Source organism: Pan troglodytes, chromosome 1 (genome assembly GCF_028858775.2).
Source record: "Pan troglodytes isolate AG18354 chromosome 1, NHGRI_mPanTro3-v2.0_pri, whole genome shotgun sequence".
In the NCBI taxonomy this organism is placed as follows: Eukaryota; Metazoa; Chordata; class Mammalia; order Primates; family Hominidae; genus Pan; species Pan troglodytes.
Window position 1 is genome coordinate 230,286,699 of NC_072398.2, and position 11,363 is coordinate 230,298,061.

An 11,363-nucleotide genomic window follows, 5' to 3' on the forward strand; every position below is an offset into this window, starting at 1 on the left:
CAGTCCAGCTGTCCCCTCGAGGCATTTTCAGGGCTGTCCTCAGTGGCAGCAGCTTTACCCAGTTTCTGGGCAGGAGTGGCGCTGGGCGTTTGTGGTGGATGATTAGTAGATGGACAATGGAAACCGATAGAGTACCCTTTTGTTTGCCACACAGGACGTCCCAGTGATCGGGAGGAGCGGGAAGAGCTTCAGCTACAACCAGGACGTGGTGCTGCTGCTTCTGACAGACGGAGTCCTGTTCCACCTTCAGAGCGTCACGGCGTACGCCCTCATGGGGAAAATCTCCCCGGTGACTTTCAGGTGAGCAGAGGAACTTCCCAAGAGTCGAGTGTGTCCAGGTTGTTTACAAAGGAGACCAGAAATCTAGGTATTTTTATAAGGGACACATGTGATTCTCTTCCACAGGGATGACTGTGGCTATGCAGTGTAATTACTAGGCTATTTTATACCCATGCTGTTTGAAATGCAAACGATAGGCTGGGCCCAGTGGCTCATGCCTGTAATCCCAGCACTTGAGAGGACAAGGCAAGTGGATCACTTGAGGTCAGGAGTTCAAGACCAGCCTGGCCAACATGGTGAAACCCCATCTCTACTAAAAATACAAAAATTAGCCGGGTGTGATGCTGGGCATCTGTAATCCCAGCTACTCGGGAGGCTGAGGCAGGAGAATCACTTGAACCCGGGAGCCGGAGGTTACAGTGAGTCGAGATCTCACCACTGCACTCCAGCCTGAGGGATGGGAGTGAGAGTCCTTCTCAAAAACAAAAAAACAAATGAGAAACTGTAAAATAAACCGTAAACTGTGTGAAATAGGTATTTAGGGAAATCTCCACTAGAAGTCTCTGCGTTTGAAGGTTTTTGAAATTGAGTGCTTTTCTGTCTAGAATAGCCGGGCGCTGCGACTAGTCTTGTCTGCAGGAATGGAATGGTCTCTTCTGGGCTGTCCAGTGCAGGAGCCACTGGCCACATACGGCTTCTGAGCACTTGAAATGTGGAGAATATAACAAGAACCAGATTCGGAATTCAAGCTGATTGCCGTCAGTTTGAACTTGAACAGACACCTGTGGCCACTGCTTCCTGTGCCGTGTGGCGCAGCTCTAGAAACGGGGAGGATCCTTCAGCTTCTTTCCACTTCTGTAACTGGGCAGATTGAATGAAGTTGCAATTTATTTGCAACTTATTTTATTTTATTTATTTATTTATTTATTTTTAAATTTATTTTATTTATTTATTTTTTTTTTTTTTTTTTTGAGACAGAGTCTCACTCTTTCACCCAGGCTGGAGTTCAGTATCGCAGTCTCGGCTCACTGCAAGCTCTGCCTCCTGGGTTCACGCCATTCTCCTGCCTCCGCCTCCCGAGTAGCTGGGACTACAGGCGACTGCCACCATGCCCAGCTAATTTTTTTTTTTTGTATTTTTTAGTAGAGACAGGGTTTCACCGTGTTAGCCAGGATGGTCTCGATCTCCTGACCTTGTGATCTGCCCGCCTCAGCCTCCCAAAGTGCTGGGATTACAGGCGTGAGCCACCGCGCCCTGCCTATGTACTTTATTTTTCCTGAAACAGAGTCTTGCTCTGTCACCCAGAGCTGGATTTCCTTAGTTTGATCTCGGCTCACTGCAACCTCCGCCTCCCGGGTTGAAGTGATTCTCCTGCCCCAGCCTCCCAAGTAGCTGGGATTACAGGCGTGTGCCACCATGCCCGGCTAATTTTTGTATTTTTAGTGGAGACAGGGTTTCACCATGTTGGCCAGGCTGGTCTCAAACTCCTGACCTCAGGCGATCCGCCCGCCTCGGCCTCCCACAGTGCTGGGATTACAGGCATGAGCCACGGCGCCCGGCCTCCACAGTGCTGGGATGACAGGCTGAGCCCCCGTGCCCGGCCTCCCACAGTGCTGGGGTTACAGACATGAGCCCCCACGCCCAGCCTCCCACAGTGCTGGGGTTACAAGCATGAGCCCCCACACCCAGCCTCCCACAGTGCTGGGGTTACAGACATGAGCCCCCACGCCCAGCCTCCCACAGTGCTGGGGTTACAAGCATGAGCCCCCACGCCCAGCCTCCCACAGTGCTGGGATTCCAGGCTAAGCCGCTGCGCCCAGTGATGTTCTTGTTCTTTAGAGAGCAGGCTGAAGTACTCAGGGGTGAGATGTCATGATACCTGTAATTTACTTAAAAATATTTCATCCGGGTGTGGTGGCTCACGCCTATGATCCTAGCCCTGTGGGAAGCCCAGGTGGGAAGATCACTTGAGCCCAGGATTTGAAGACCAGCCTGGGCTACATAGTGAGACCCACCTCGATTGGATGAAGCTGATGAGGCGGATGTCATGAATTCCTGCGTCTAGATCACAGGATGTGGCCGTTACTTAGGTTTCTCCTCCTCTGCGTTTTTTAATAATGAAAAGTACCCCTCAAAAAAGAAGGGACGAGGGAGCAGGCAAGCCCCGCTGAAAGCTCCCAAACCCCTGGGCTGAGCTCACCACCACCCAGGTCCCGTTGAGCACCCCCGCCCCATCCTGGCCTCCAGACCCGGGGTCAGCTGAGCTGCTGGCCGCAGGGCTGATGTCACCGTGACGCTGAGTCCCCCAACCCCGCCCAGCCTCCAGACCCAGGCTCAGCCAAGCTGCTGGCCACGGGCTGAGGAGACCATAACCCTGAGCGCCCCTGCTGCCTCCCCTTGTCTCTGCAGCGTCGCCAGCACCGTGAAGCATGCCTTGTCCATCTGGCTCAGCGTAATCGTTTTCGGCAACAAGATCACCAGCTTGTCGGCCGTTGGCACAGCCCTGGTGACAGTTGGGGTCCTGCTCTACAACAAAGCCAGGCAACACCAGCAGGAGGCGCTGCAGAGCCTGGCTGCAGCCACTGGCCGGGCCCCAGACGACACAGTGGAGCCACTGCTTCCACAGGACCCCAGGCAGCATCCCTGAGAGCAGGAAGCTGCCAGCTGCTGCTGTCCTCGTGACACTGCATCCCCCAGAAATGGGCAGGGACGCCCTCCTTCATGGCCCTGCTGCGGTGCAGGGCATGAGGAGCTAAGTTGGCCATTGCCTGCGGCTTTCTCGGTTTGTCGGTGAAGACCAGCAGAAACTCAAACTGGGGATTCCAGGTATCAGCTTCCTGGAGTAGAGACCAGACCAGTAGCTGACTGTGTCCGCCGAGCCCATCCCCGTGTAATGTGAAAACAGCCTCTGAGGCTCCCATGCTGGGGGTGCCCACTTCCTCTCTGGGCGGCACCCCAGGGTCCACCGGGAGCCAGAGGTGGGTCCAGTGCCAACGAGAGCCGCTCCCTGCCACAGCCAAGAGAGCCCTCGGCTTCCCACACCAGCCGTCGAAGGCCCTGAGGCCCTGGACCGGCGGCAGACTGGCCCTGGGCATGAGGCCACAGAGCAGGGCCGAAGGGAGGGGACAGAGGGCCCTGGAAGGAAGGGTCTCCTGCTGCCACAGTGGGCACTCAGAACTTCTCCCCACCTGACCCAGGGCTGTGGGCATCCTCAGACTATCCCAGAGGCATCGCAAGCCTCAAGCTGCAGCATTGCACGGCACTCAAGGGCTACGAGCACGGAGGCCGTTCAGTCGCTTCTGTTTAGAGGAAGGCCCTACCTCTTCCACACCCTGGGCTGCGTGAGCTCCCCACACCGGGGTGCCCTGCCCGTCACCTTCCACACCCTGGGCTGCGTGAGCCCCTGCCCACCTTCCCCCGGGGGGCACCCTGCCCCCCTACCCCTTCCCCACCCTGGGCTGCATGAGCTCCCCGCAACCCCAGGGCACCCTGCCCTCCTACCTGTGGTGGTTTCCAGCCCTGAGGTTGAGGACAAACCTCTCGTGTTTAACTTGGGAGGAGATGTGTACGTTCCTTTTCTTTTTTGGACTCTGAGTATGAGGCAGGCTGTTCTGAGGTCCCCGTGGGGTGAGCCTGTCTGTCCTCCCTCAGAGCCCACTGTTCCTAATCTCATCACCTAGCACCTGTCCGGTTCCCCACGTGAGCCTTCAGCAGGACGCTGCAGTGTTGATGGTTTGGGTTACGTGGCGTTTACCTGGGCGCCGTCCTTGCTGAAAAAGGAAGCGTCCACACTGAATGTTTCTGGGGCGCGTGGTATGTGTCAGGCGCCCACCCCGTCCCACTCTCCCCAAGGGACAGTAGTACTGCACACTGGGGCCACCAGCCAGCTCAACTCATCCTCCTGTGTCACGCACCCCCGAGGGCGCAGGAGGCCTGAGGAGTGGCTACTGGAGCCGTGTGTTAGGCAGAGGCTTCTGACCGTGTCTGAGCTCTTTACCCCCAATCTCGCAGCCGGCGGATTCCCATGCCCGGTGCAGCCTGTTGCCAGCCAGCCTTTGAGACCCAGAGCTCCAGGGCTTGTCAGAGGCAGCTGGGGCTCCAGTGGTCCCCAGTCTCATTTCCCCACCTGCTCGGCCCCGAGTCTCATTTCCCCGCCTGCTCGGCCCCGAGTCTCATTTCCCTGCCTGCTCTTTAGGCCTTTGGCACCCATGGTCCCTTCACTGGTTTTCCATTTGGCTTCTCACCCGGGAAATACAAAAATAGCCCCTCCTGAAGATAAAATCGTTCAGGAACAGAGCAATAATTCTGACTCATTAACTTCTACCTACTCGAAAAAGTCTGCCATGATGACGGACCAAAGTGAGGCTTTTTAACCCACAAGTAACCTTTTTATTTTTTTGAGACAGTCTTGCTCTGTCTGTCACCCAGGCTGGAGTACAGTGCCATGATCTTGGCTCACTGCAGCCTCGACTTCCTGGGCTCAAGTGATCCTCCCACCTCAGCCTCCCATGTGGCTGGAACCACAGGCACGTGCCACCATGCCTGGCTATTTTTTTGTTGAGCTGGGCTCTCGCTTTGTTGCCCAGGCTGGTCTTGAACTCCTCGGCTCAAGCAATCCTTCCCACTCAGCCTCCCGTAGTGTCGAGAATATAGGCGTGGGCTACTACACCTGCTTCAGCCGCTTCTATAAAACCGCTGACCTGTGTGTGGAGGACAGGCCAGGTGTGTGCTCACTGCGCTGCGAAGATGTTTTGTCACGTGACTTTCCCTGGGTTTCCATTTCTTTTTTTCTGCTTTCCTCAAAAACTAATAGAAGACTGGGTGCGGTGGCTCACGCCTCTAATCGCAGCACTTTGGGAGGCAGCAGCTGGCGGATCACAAGGCCAGGAGTTCGAGACCAGCCTGGCCAACATGATGAAACCCTGTATCTACCAAAAATACAAAAATTAGCTGGGTGCGATGGTGGGTGCCTGTAATCCCAGTTACTCAGGAGGCTGAGGCAGGAGAATTGTTCGAACCCCGGAGGTGGAGGTTGCAGTGAGCCAAGATGGTGCCATTGCACTCCAGCCTAGGCAACAGGGCAAGATTCCGTCTCAAAAACAAACACTATTAGAAAATGCCCTGGAGGTGGCGGGGGGTTGTTGATTTGTGAGGACAGATTGAAAGCAATCCCCAGGGTGGCCTTGTCCACCTCCCCATCGAGAATATGGCTGCCGGCCTCTTTGAAGATTGTGGTCTGGCATAAGGAGAGGTGCAGGCGCCTGGTTCTGAGCACCTTGGAATTTCCAGCCGCACATCCTCTGGTGCCCTCCCCTCCACCCTCACAAGGAGCTGCCATCCTGTTTTGATTTTCTGTTTATGGACCAGAAACAAACATTTTTCCAAAGGATTAGCAAATAGGGTAATTTCCTGTGTAACGCTGCTCTGGGGCCTCTTCCTCATCCTGGCAGAAGGAGCCTGGAGCCCATGAGGCGGCCAGCACTGTGCCCTTGCTCAGTCGTGCTGTCCCCTCCCTCTCCCTCAGTCTCCTCTCCATGCCCAAGTCGGTTTCCAGCCGCTGGTCTTCATGGCATTCCCAGCACAGCCGGGCACCAAGAGGCAAAACCCAAGGCCTGGCTTGGCCGTGTTAACGATTGTAGAGACATTTTTTTAAATAACTTTGTGTAATACTTTTCTAGAATAGTAAGTTCTTGTTGAACTGTCACAGGTGAGCTTCTAGGAACACACCGGGTGTGGTTACTTCCACTGGGTGTGTCCATGGTCGTGGTCTGTGCCTTTGTAAACAAACAGAACACTTGAACCACCTCCCAAATTGGGTCATCTGCTTCTTTACGTTGATACTTAGAGATTTGCAGCTGTCTAACTTTCAAGGAAACTTCCCCTACTGAATGGCATAAAAAGGTTAAAAAAGAAAATCCGAGACTCCCAATTCCCTGTATAACAGCATTAAAATAATCTGCCTGCCTGGAAAGATGAGAACACTGTTGCACAACCCAAAATGTGTCTTTAATTTGTGAAAAATTATCATGGTGAGTCAGACAGTCATTTTAAAGAGCTGAACAGAGACTATCATCAGCAAATAGAGCTCAGCTTTGTAGCTGCCTTTAAAATCCTTGTCCCAAATCCGGTGAGCTCTGCTTGCTGCCGCCGCGCTCCTGGGTGATCACTCAGACGGGTTAGTGGGAATAACGGGCCAACAAGACAGCTTTTTACATGTGTCCAAAGGATGGCCTTTCGAAGGCCTGGAAGTATTTCACTGTTGGAAGAAGTAAACAAGAATGACATTCCAGATGGAAATAGAATTCTCTCTCTTGCCTTTGACCAACATGGTACTAAGGGGTTTATTCTTTCCCAATGTATGTATGTGCCCTGCTGGGGGCCTTACTTTATAGAATGAGAGCATCCGAGCTTCCCTAATGAATCTGGCTAGTTCTGTGTCTGGCTGAGGATACAGGAGTGGGACATCCACTCTCCGATCCCTCAGAGCACAGAAACCTTCAGCTTTGCTGTCTCTGAAGTATTTCCTCCAGTTTCCCTGCGGGCCCCTATGTTTGAGTTTGATGGCTGCTGGATCCTCACTCAACGAAAACTCGGTTGGAAACTGTTCCGCCTGGCAGTCCTTTTTTGTTGTTTTCCATCTCATTTCCCTTTCATCTGAAAGTGGCATTCAGCTGACTTGCTCATTTAGACTGTTCACGGAGTCTGAATCTGCCAACGTGGTGTTGGAGGCTCCACCTTGAAAAGGGCCACAGTCAGGGCAACTTTCCCCATACGGGAAAACTTGAAAATTACATCAACAGTCTACGTCACAGCCAAATTATATTTCCTTTATACCAAACAAAACTATGGAGAACTAAAAGTACATCATACAAAACGTTTATAGTGTTTTGCATGTGACCTATTTCAGTATTTATATAACTACATTAGTGCTTTCTAGCAAACGGTTCTGTTAATTAGCGAGTCACTGTTGATTCTGCTGTGGTGGTAAGTTGATACCGTGTAACTAATCCTGTGGATGCCTCCTGGTTATTTTTGTCCAAACGAAGCAGCTGTGGTAGTAGCTGTCTATGATTCTTGCTCAGCAAAGTAAAATAAATGTTAAATATGGACTGCTTTGTTTTCTTCCTTGTGGAACTCTGGTGTTCATGCTACTTTGTTCACCGGTGGGGCTGGCTGTTGCTAGCAAAGAGGCTCTTCACAGAAGTGGCTGAACCCAAAGTTCTGGTTGGGAAAGGCCCTTGTGGCAGCTCCTATCAAGCGCAAGTGCGAGGCCACCCCCTCCTCGTGGGCTCTGGGGTCGATTTTGTTAGGGTTTGACATGAGTGGCTGCATTTGGGTACTCACAGATTTCACAAAGGAAGGGTAAAATGGAGATTTTTGGCCGGGCACGGTGGCTCATGCCTATAATTCCAGCACTTTGGGAGGCTGGTGGGCAGATACTTAAGGTCAGGAGTTCAAGACCAGCCTGGCCAACATGGCAAAACCCTGTCGCTACTAAAAATACAAAAGTTAGCCAGGTGTGGTGGCGCACGCCTATAATCCCAGCTACTCGGGAGGCTGAGGCAGGAGAATCACTTGTACCCAGGAGACGGAGGCTGCAGTTACCCAAAATTGTGCCACTGCACTCCAACCTGGGTGACACAGCGAGACTTTTTCTCAAAACAGAAAAAAAAAGGTGCTGTGGCTCACGCCTGTAATCCCAACCCTTTGGGAGGCCAAGGCAGGCGGATCGCAAGGTCATGAGATCAAGACCATCCTGGCTAACACAGTGAAACCCCATCTCAACTAAAAACACAAAAAAATTAGCCGGGCGTAGTGGTGGGCGCCTGTAGTCCCAGCTACTCGGGAGGCTGAGGCTCGCAGGATAATGGCGTTGAACCCGGGAGGTGGGGCTTGCAGCGAGCCGAGATTGCGCCACTGCACTCCAGCCTGGGCGACAGAGCGAGACTCCGTCTCAAAAAAAAATAAAATAAAAAAATAGGGAGATTTCCCCAGTTACCAAGAATTCAGGAAGCAACATTAAGAGCTTGGGGGAGGCCAGGCGCGGTGGCTCACGCCTGTAATCCCAGCACTTTGGGAGGCAGAGGCAGGCTGATCACGAGGTCAGAAGATTGAGACCATCCTGGCTAACACGGTAAAACCCCGTCTCTACCCAAAATAAAAAAAAAAAAATTAGCTGGGCATGGTGGCAGGCGTCTGTAGTCACAGGTACTCAGGAGCCTAATGCGGGCGAATGGAGTGGAGGCAGGAGAATGGCGTGAACCCAGGAGGCGGAGCTTCCAGTGACCCGAGATCGCGCCACTGCACTCCAGCCTGGGCAACAGAGCGAGACTCCGTCTCAAAAAAATAAAAATAAAAAAAGAGCTTGGGTACACAAAGCAAGCAGCATTTCATTCCGGGATGAAAAAAATTCCGATACCCATCGCCCTTCTTGGGCCCTTGTCAGTTTCTTGCCACATCTTTCATTTTCCCATTTCAGGCCCAGTAAATGCGGATGTTTATCTTCCATTGTTTGTTTCCTGAGATTCAGATGTCTAAAGCATTTTTCTGTGACTTTTCAAGTCAAGAGGAAAACCTGACATATGGAAAGGGAATAATTACTCGTTTTATCCTCTTCTCCTGCAATGCTCTGAATCCATGGGTTTGGAGTGGGGCCCTGGGAGTTGGGGGAAGCACCATACCCAGTGAGTCTGCACTTTGAGGACCCACTGCCAGTGTCAGCTTCAAAATCACATTGTAAAAGGCCGGGCGCGGTGGCTCACGCCTGTCATCCCAGCACTTTGGGAGGACGAAGCGGGCGGATCACTTGAGGTCAGGAGTTCGAGACCAGCCTGGCCAATATGGCGAAACCCCGTCTCTACCAAAAATATAAAAATTAGCCGGGCGTGGTGGCGGGGGCCTGTGGTTCCAGCTACTCGGGAGGCTGAGGCAGGAAAATTCCCTGAACCCGGGAGGAGGCTGCAGTGAGCCAAGACCACGCCACTGCACTCCAACCTGGGCGGCAGAGCAAGGCGCCGACTCAAAAGTAAATACATGAATAAATAAAATAAAATCACATCGTAAGAGCTCTCCCTGCCCTGTTTTTGGGTAAGGTTCAGAGTTAAATTCCGAGATCGGCCTTTACAAGACAGACCTGAGGCGCCTCACGAGGTAACCAGCAGGTAAATGGAGCGCGCTCCACCCACCCGCCACTAGGGGTCCCAGCGGTCAAGAGGGTGGAATGCGGGCGTCCATCGCGAAGGCATTCTGCTCGCAAGCCTTGGCAGGGGCGCGGGCTTCGCTACCGGAAAAGTCCCTGTAGGATTCCGGAAGCCGGCCACGCGTTCCGCGCAGGCGCAAACTGCTCCAAAAGTGGGCGTCGCTCTCCCGGAGTCGCCATTCCTGCGTCACCAGCCCGCGCCGAAGTCGGAAGTGCGCTCACCGCGCTGTTTCTTCTGGAGTCCTGGACCTGAGCAAGCGCTGTTTTATGCGTCATCATCCCGCGCAGACACAGGAAGTGCCGCACAGAGCGAGCCCCTGTCGTTGTCTCGAGTTCTGGGCCGGAGGTCGGCTATTATATCATCATTACGCGCCAATACAGGAAGTGACGATACTTCTGGCGCGCGCCGGTTGCTGTTTCTTCTCTGGCTCCGGGACCGGCGGCGGCGGCGGCGGCGGCGGCAGCGGCGGCGGCGTAGGGGTGAGTTCCGATTGGGCGGACCAGGTGTGGGAGCGCGACGAGAACTGCGCACCGAGGTCTTTCTTCCGAGCAGGCCTCGGAGCGGGGCGGACCTGGGCCCAGGGGCGAGCGACACCCTCGCTTCCGCGGACAGTCTCATCCCGCACGGAACTTTGGGTGGTGGAGGCGGCGGGTCCAAACGCTGTCTGGAGCCAACGTCTGCCAGGCTGAACCTCAAGTGTGCGGGACTGAACCCGAGGAAATAGCCCAGTGCCCGGGTCAGGTGGCCTTGTTCGCGAGCACATCTCGGAGCATCTCCCCGGTCTCAAGGTGCAGCTGTCCAGTGTGCTAGTGGCTTCACGTAGTCCAAGCGGTCTTTCTGGCGGATTCTGACAGTAAAAGCAGTGTTTGATGAGTGGCAGGTCCTGAGTTAAGAGCCTTTAAACGGATGATCTTTAATCCGCGATCGATACTATCACGTAGGTGTTGTTATTCTGGTTGTACGGAAGACTAAACTGAGGTGAATTACGTTACCCAAGACCATACAAGAATGACAGAAACGAGATTTGATTTCAAGCGGTCATTTTTCAGAACCCATCACTCTTTTTTGTCGCCCATGCCACAGCGCAGTGGCTGTTCACAAGCGCACTTCAGCCTGGAACTCCTGGGCTCAATCGGTCTCCCATCTCAGCTTGCAGAGTATATGGGACTACAGGCGCTCGCCACCTTGCCTGACTTACAACTTATCCTTCTTGTTTTTTTTTTTTTTTTTTGAGACGGGGTCTTGCTGGAGTGCAGTGACGCGACCTCGGCTCACTGGAACCTCCGCCTTTCGGATTCAAGCGATTCTCCTGCCTCGGCCTCCCGAGTAGCTGGGATTACAGGCACCCGCCACCACGCCCAGCTAAGTTTTGTATTTTCAGTGGAGACAGGGTTTTCGCCGTGTTGGCCAGGCTGGTCTTGACCTCCTGACCTTGTGATCCACCCGCCTCAGCCTAGAACTTACTTTTTTTTTTTTTTTTTTTTTAACCAAGTCTTACTTTGTTATCTAGGCTGGAGTGCAGTGGCACAGTCTTGGCTCATTGCAGCCTTGACCTCTCTGATTCAAGTGATCCTCCTGCCTCTAGCAGCCTCCTTCCTGTAGCTAGGAATACAGGCACGCGCCACCACACTGGGCTAACTTTTGTATTTTTTGTAGAGACGAGGTTTTGCCGTGTTGCCCAGGCTGGTGTTGAACTCCGGAACTCCAGCGATCTGCCCGCCTCGGCCTCCCAAAGTGCTAGGGTTACCGTGTTGAGCCACTGCGCCGGGCACAACTTCTTATTCTTAATGAGGATTTATTCTGAATCCCTCAAAAGTGACTAGGTTCAAGTGTTCAGAAACAACAGAGCACCATAGCTTGCTGTGTCCTGATGTAGGCTGAATT

General features: G+C 53.4%; 1 protein-coding gene and 1 pseudogene across 3 annotated transcripts in view; both read left to right on the forward strand.

The window, feature by feature from the left end:
* SLC35E2 (solute carrier family 35 member E2) overlaps positions 1–7,388 on the forward strand; it is a 32,831-nt gene extending 25,443 nt beyond the window's left edge. For all 3 annotated transcript variants that reach the window (XM_016952328.4, XM_009446562.5, XM_016952343.4), the window contains exons 8-9: positions 155–300; positions 2,689–7,388. In XM_016952328.4, the coding sequence (XP_016807817.1) occupies positions 155–300; positions 2,689–2,926 (384 nt within the window). In that variant the 3' untranslated portion in view covers positions 2,927–7,388. The remainder of the gene's footprint in view (positions 1–154; positions 301–2,688) is intronic.
* On the forward strand, positions 4,724–7,388 carry LOC101058091 (uncharacterized; annotated as a pseudogene).
* Positions 7,389–11,363: the final 3,975 nt, after the last annotated feature.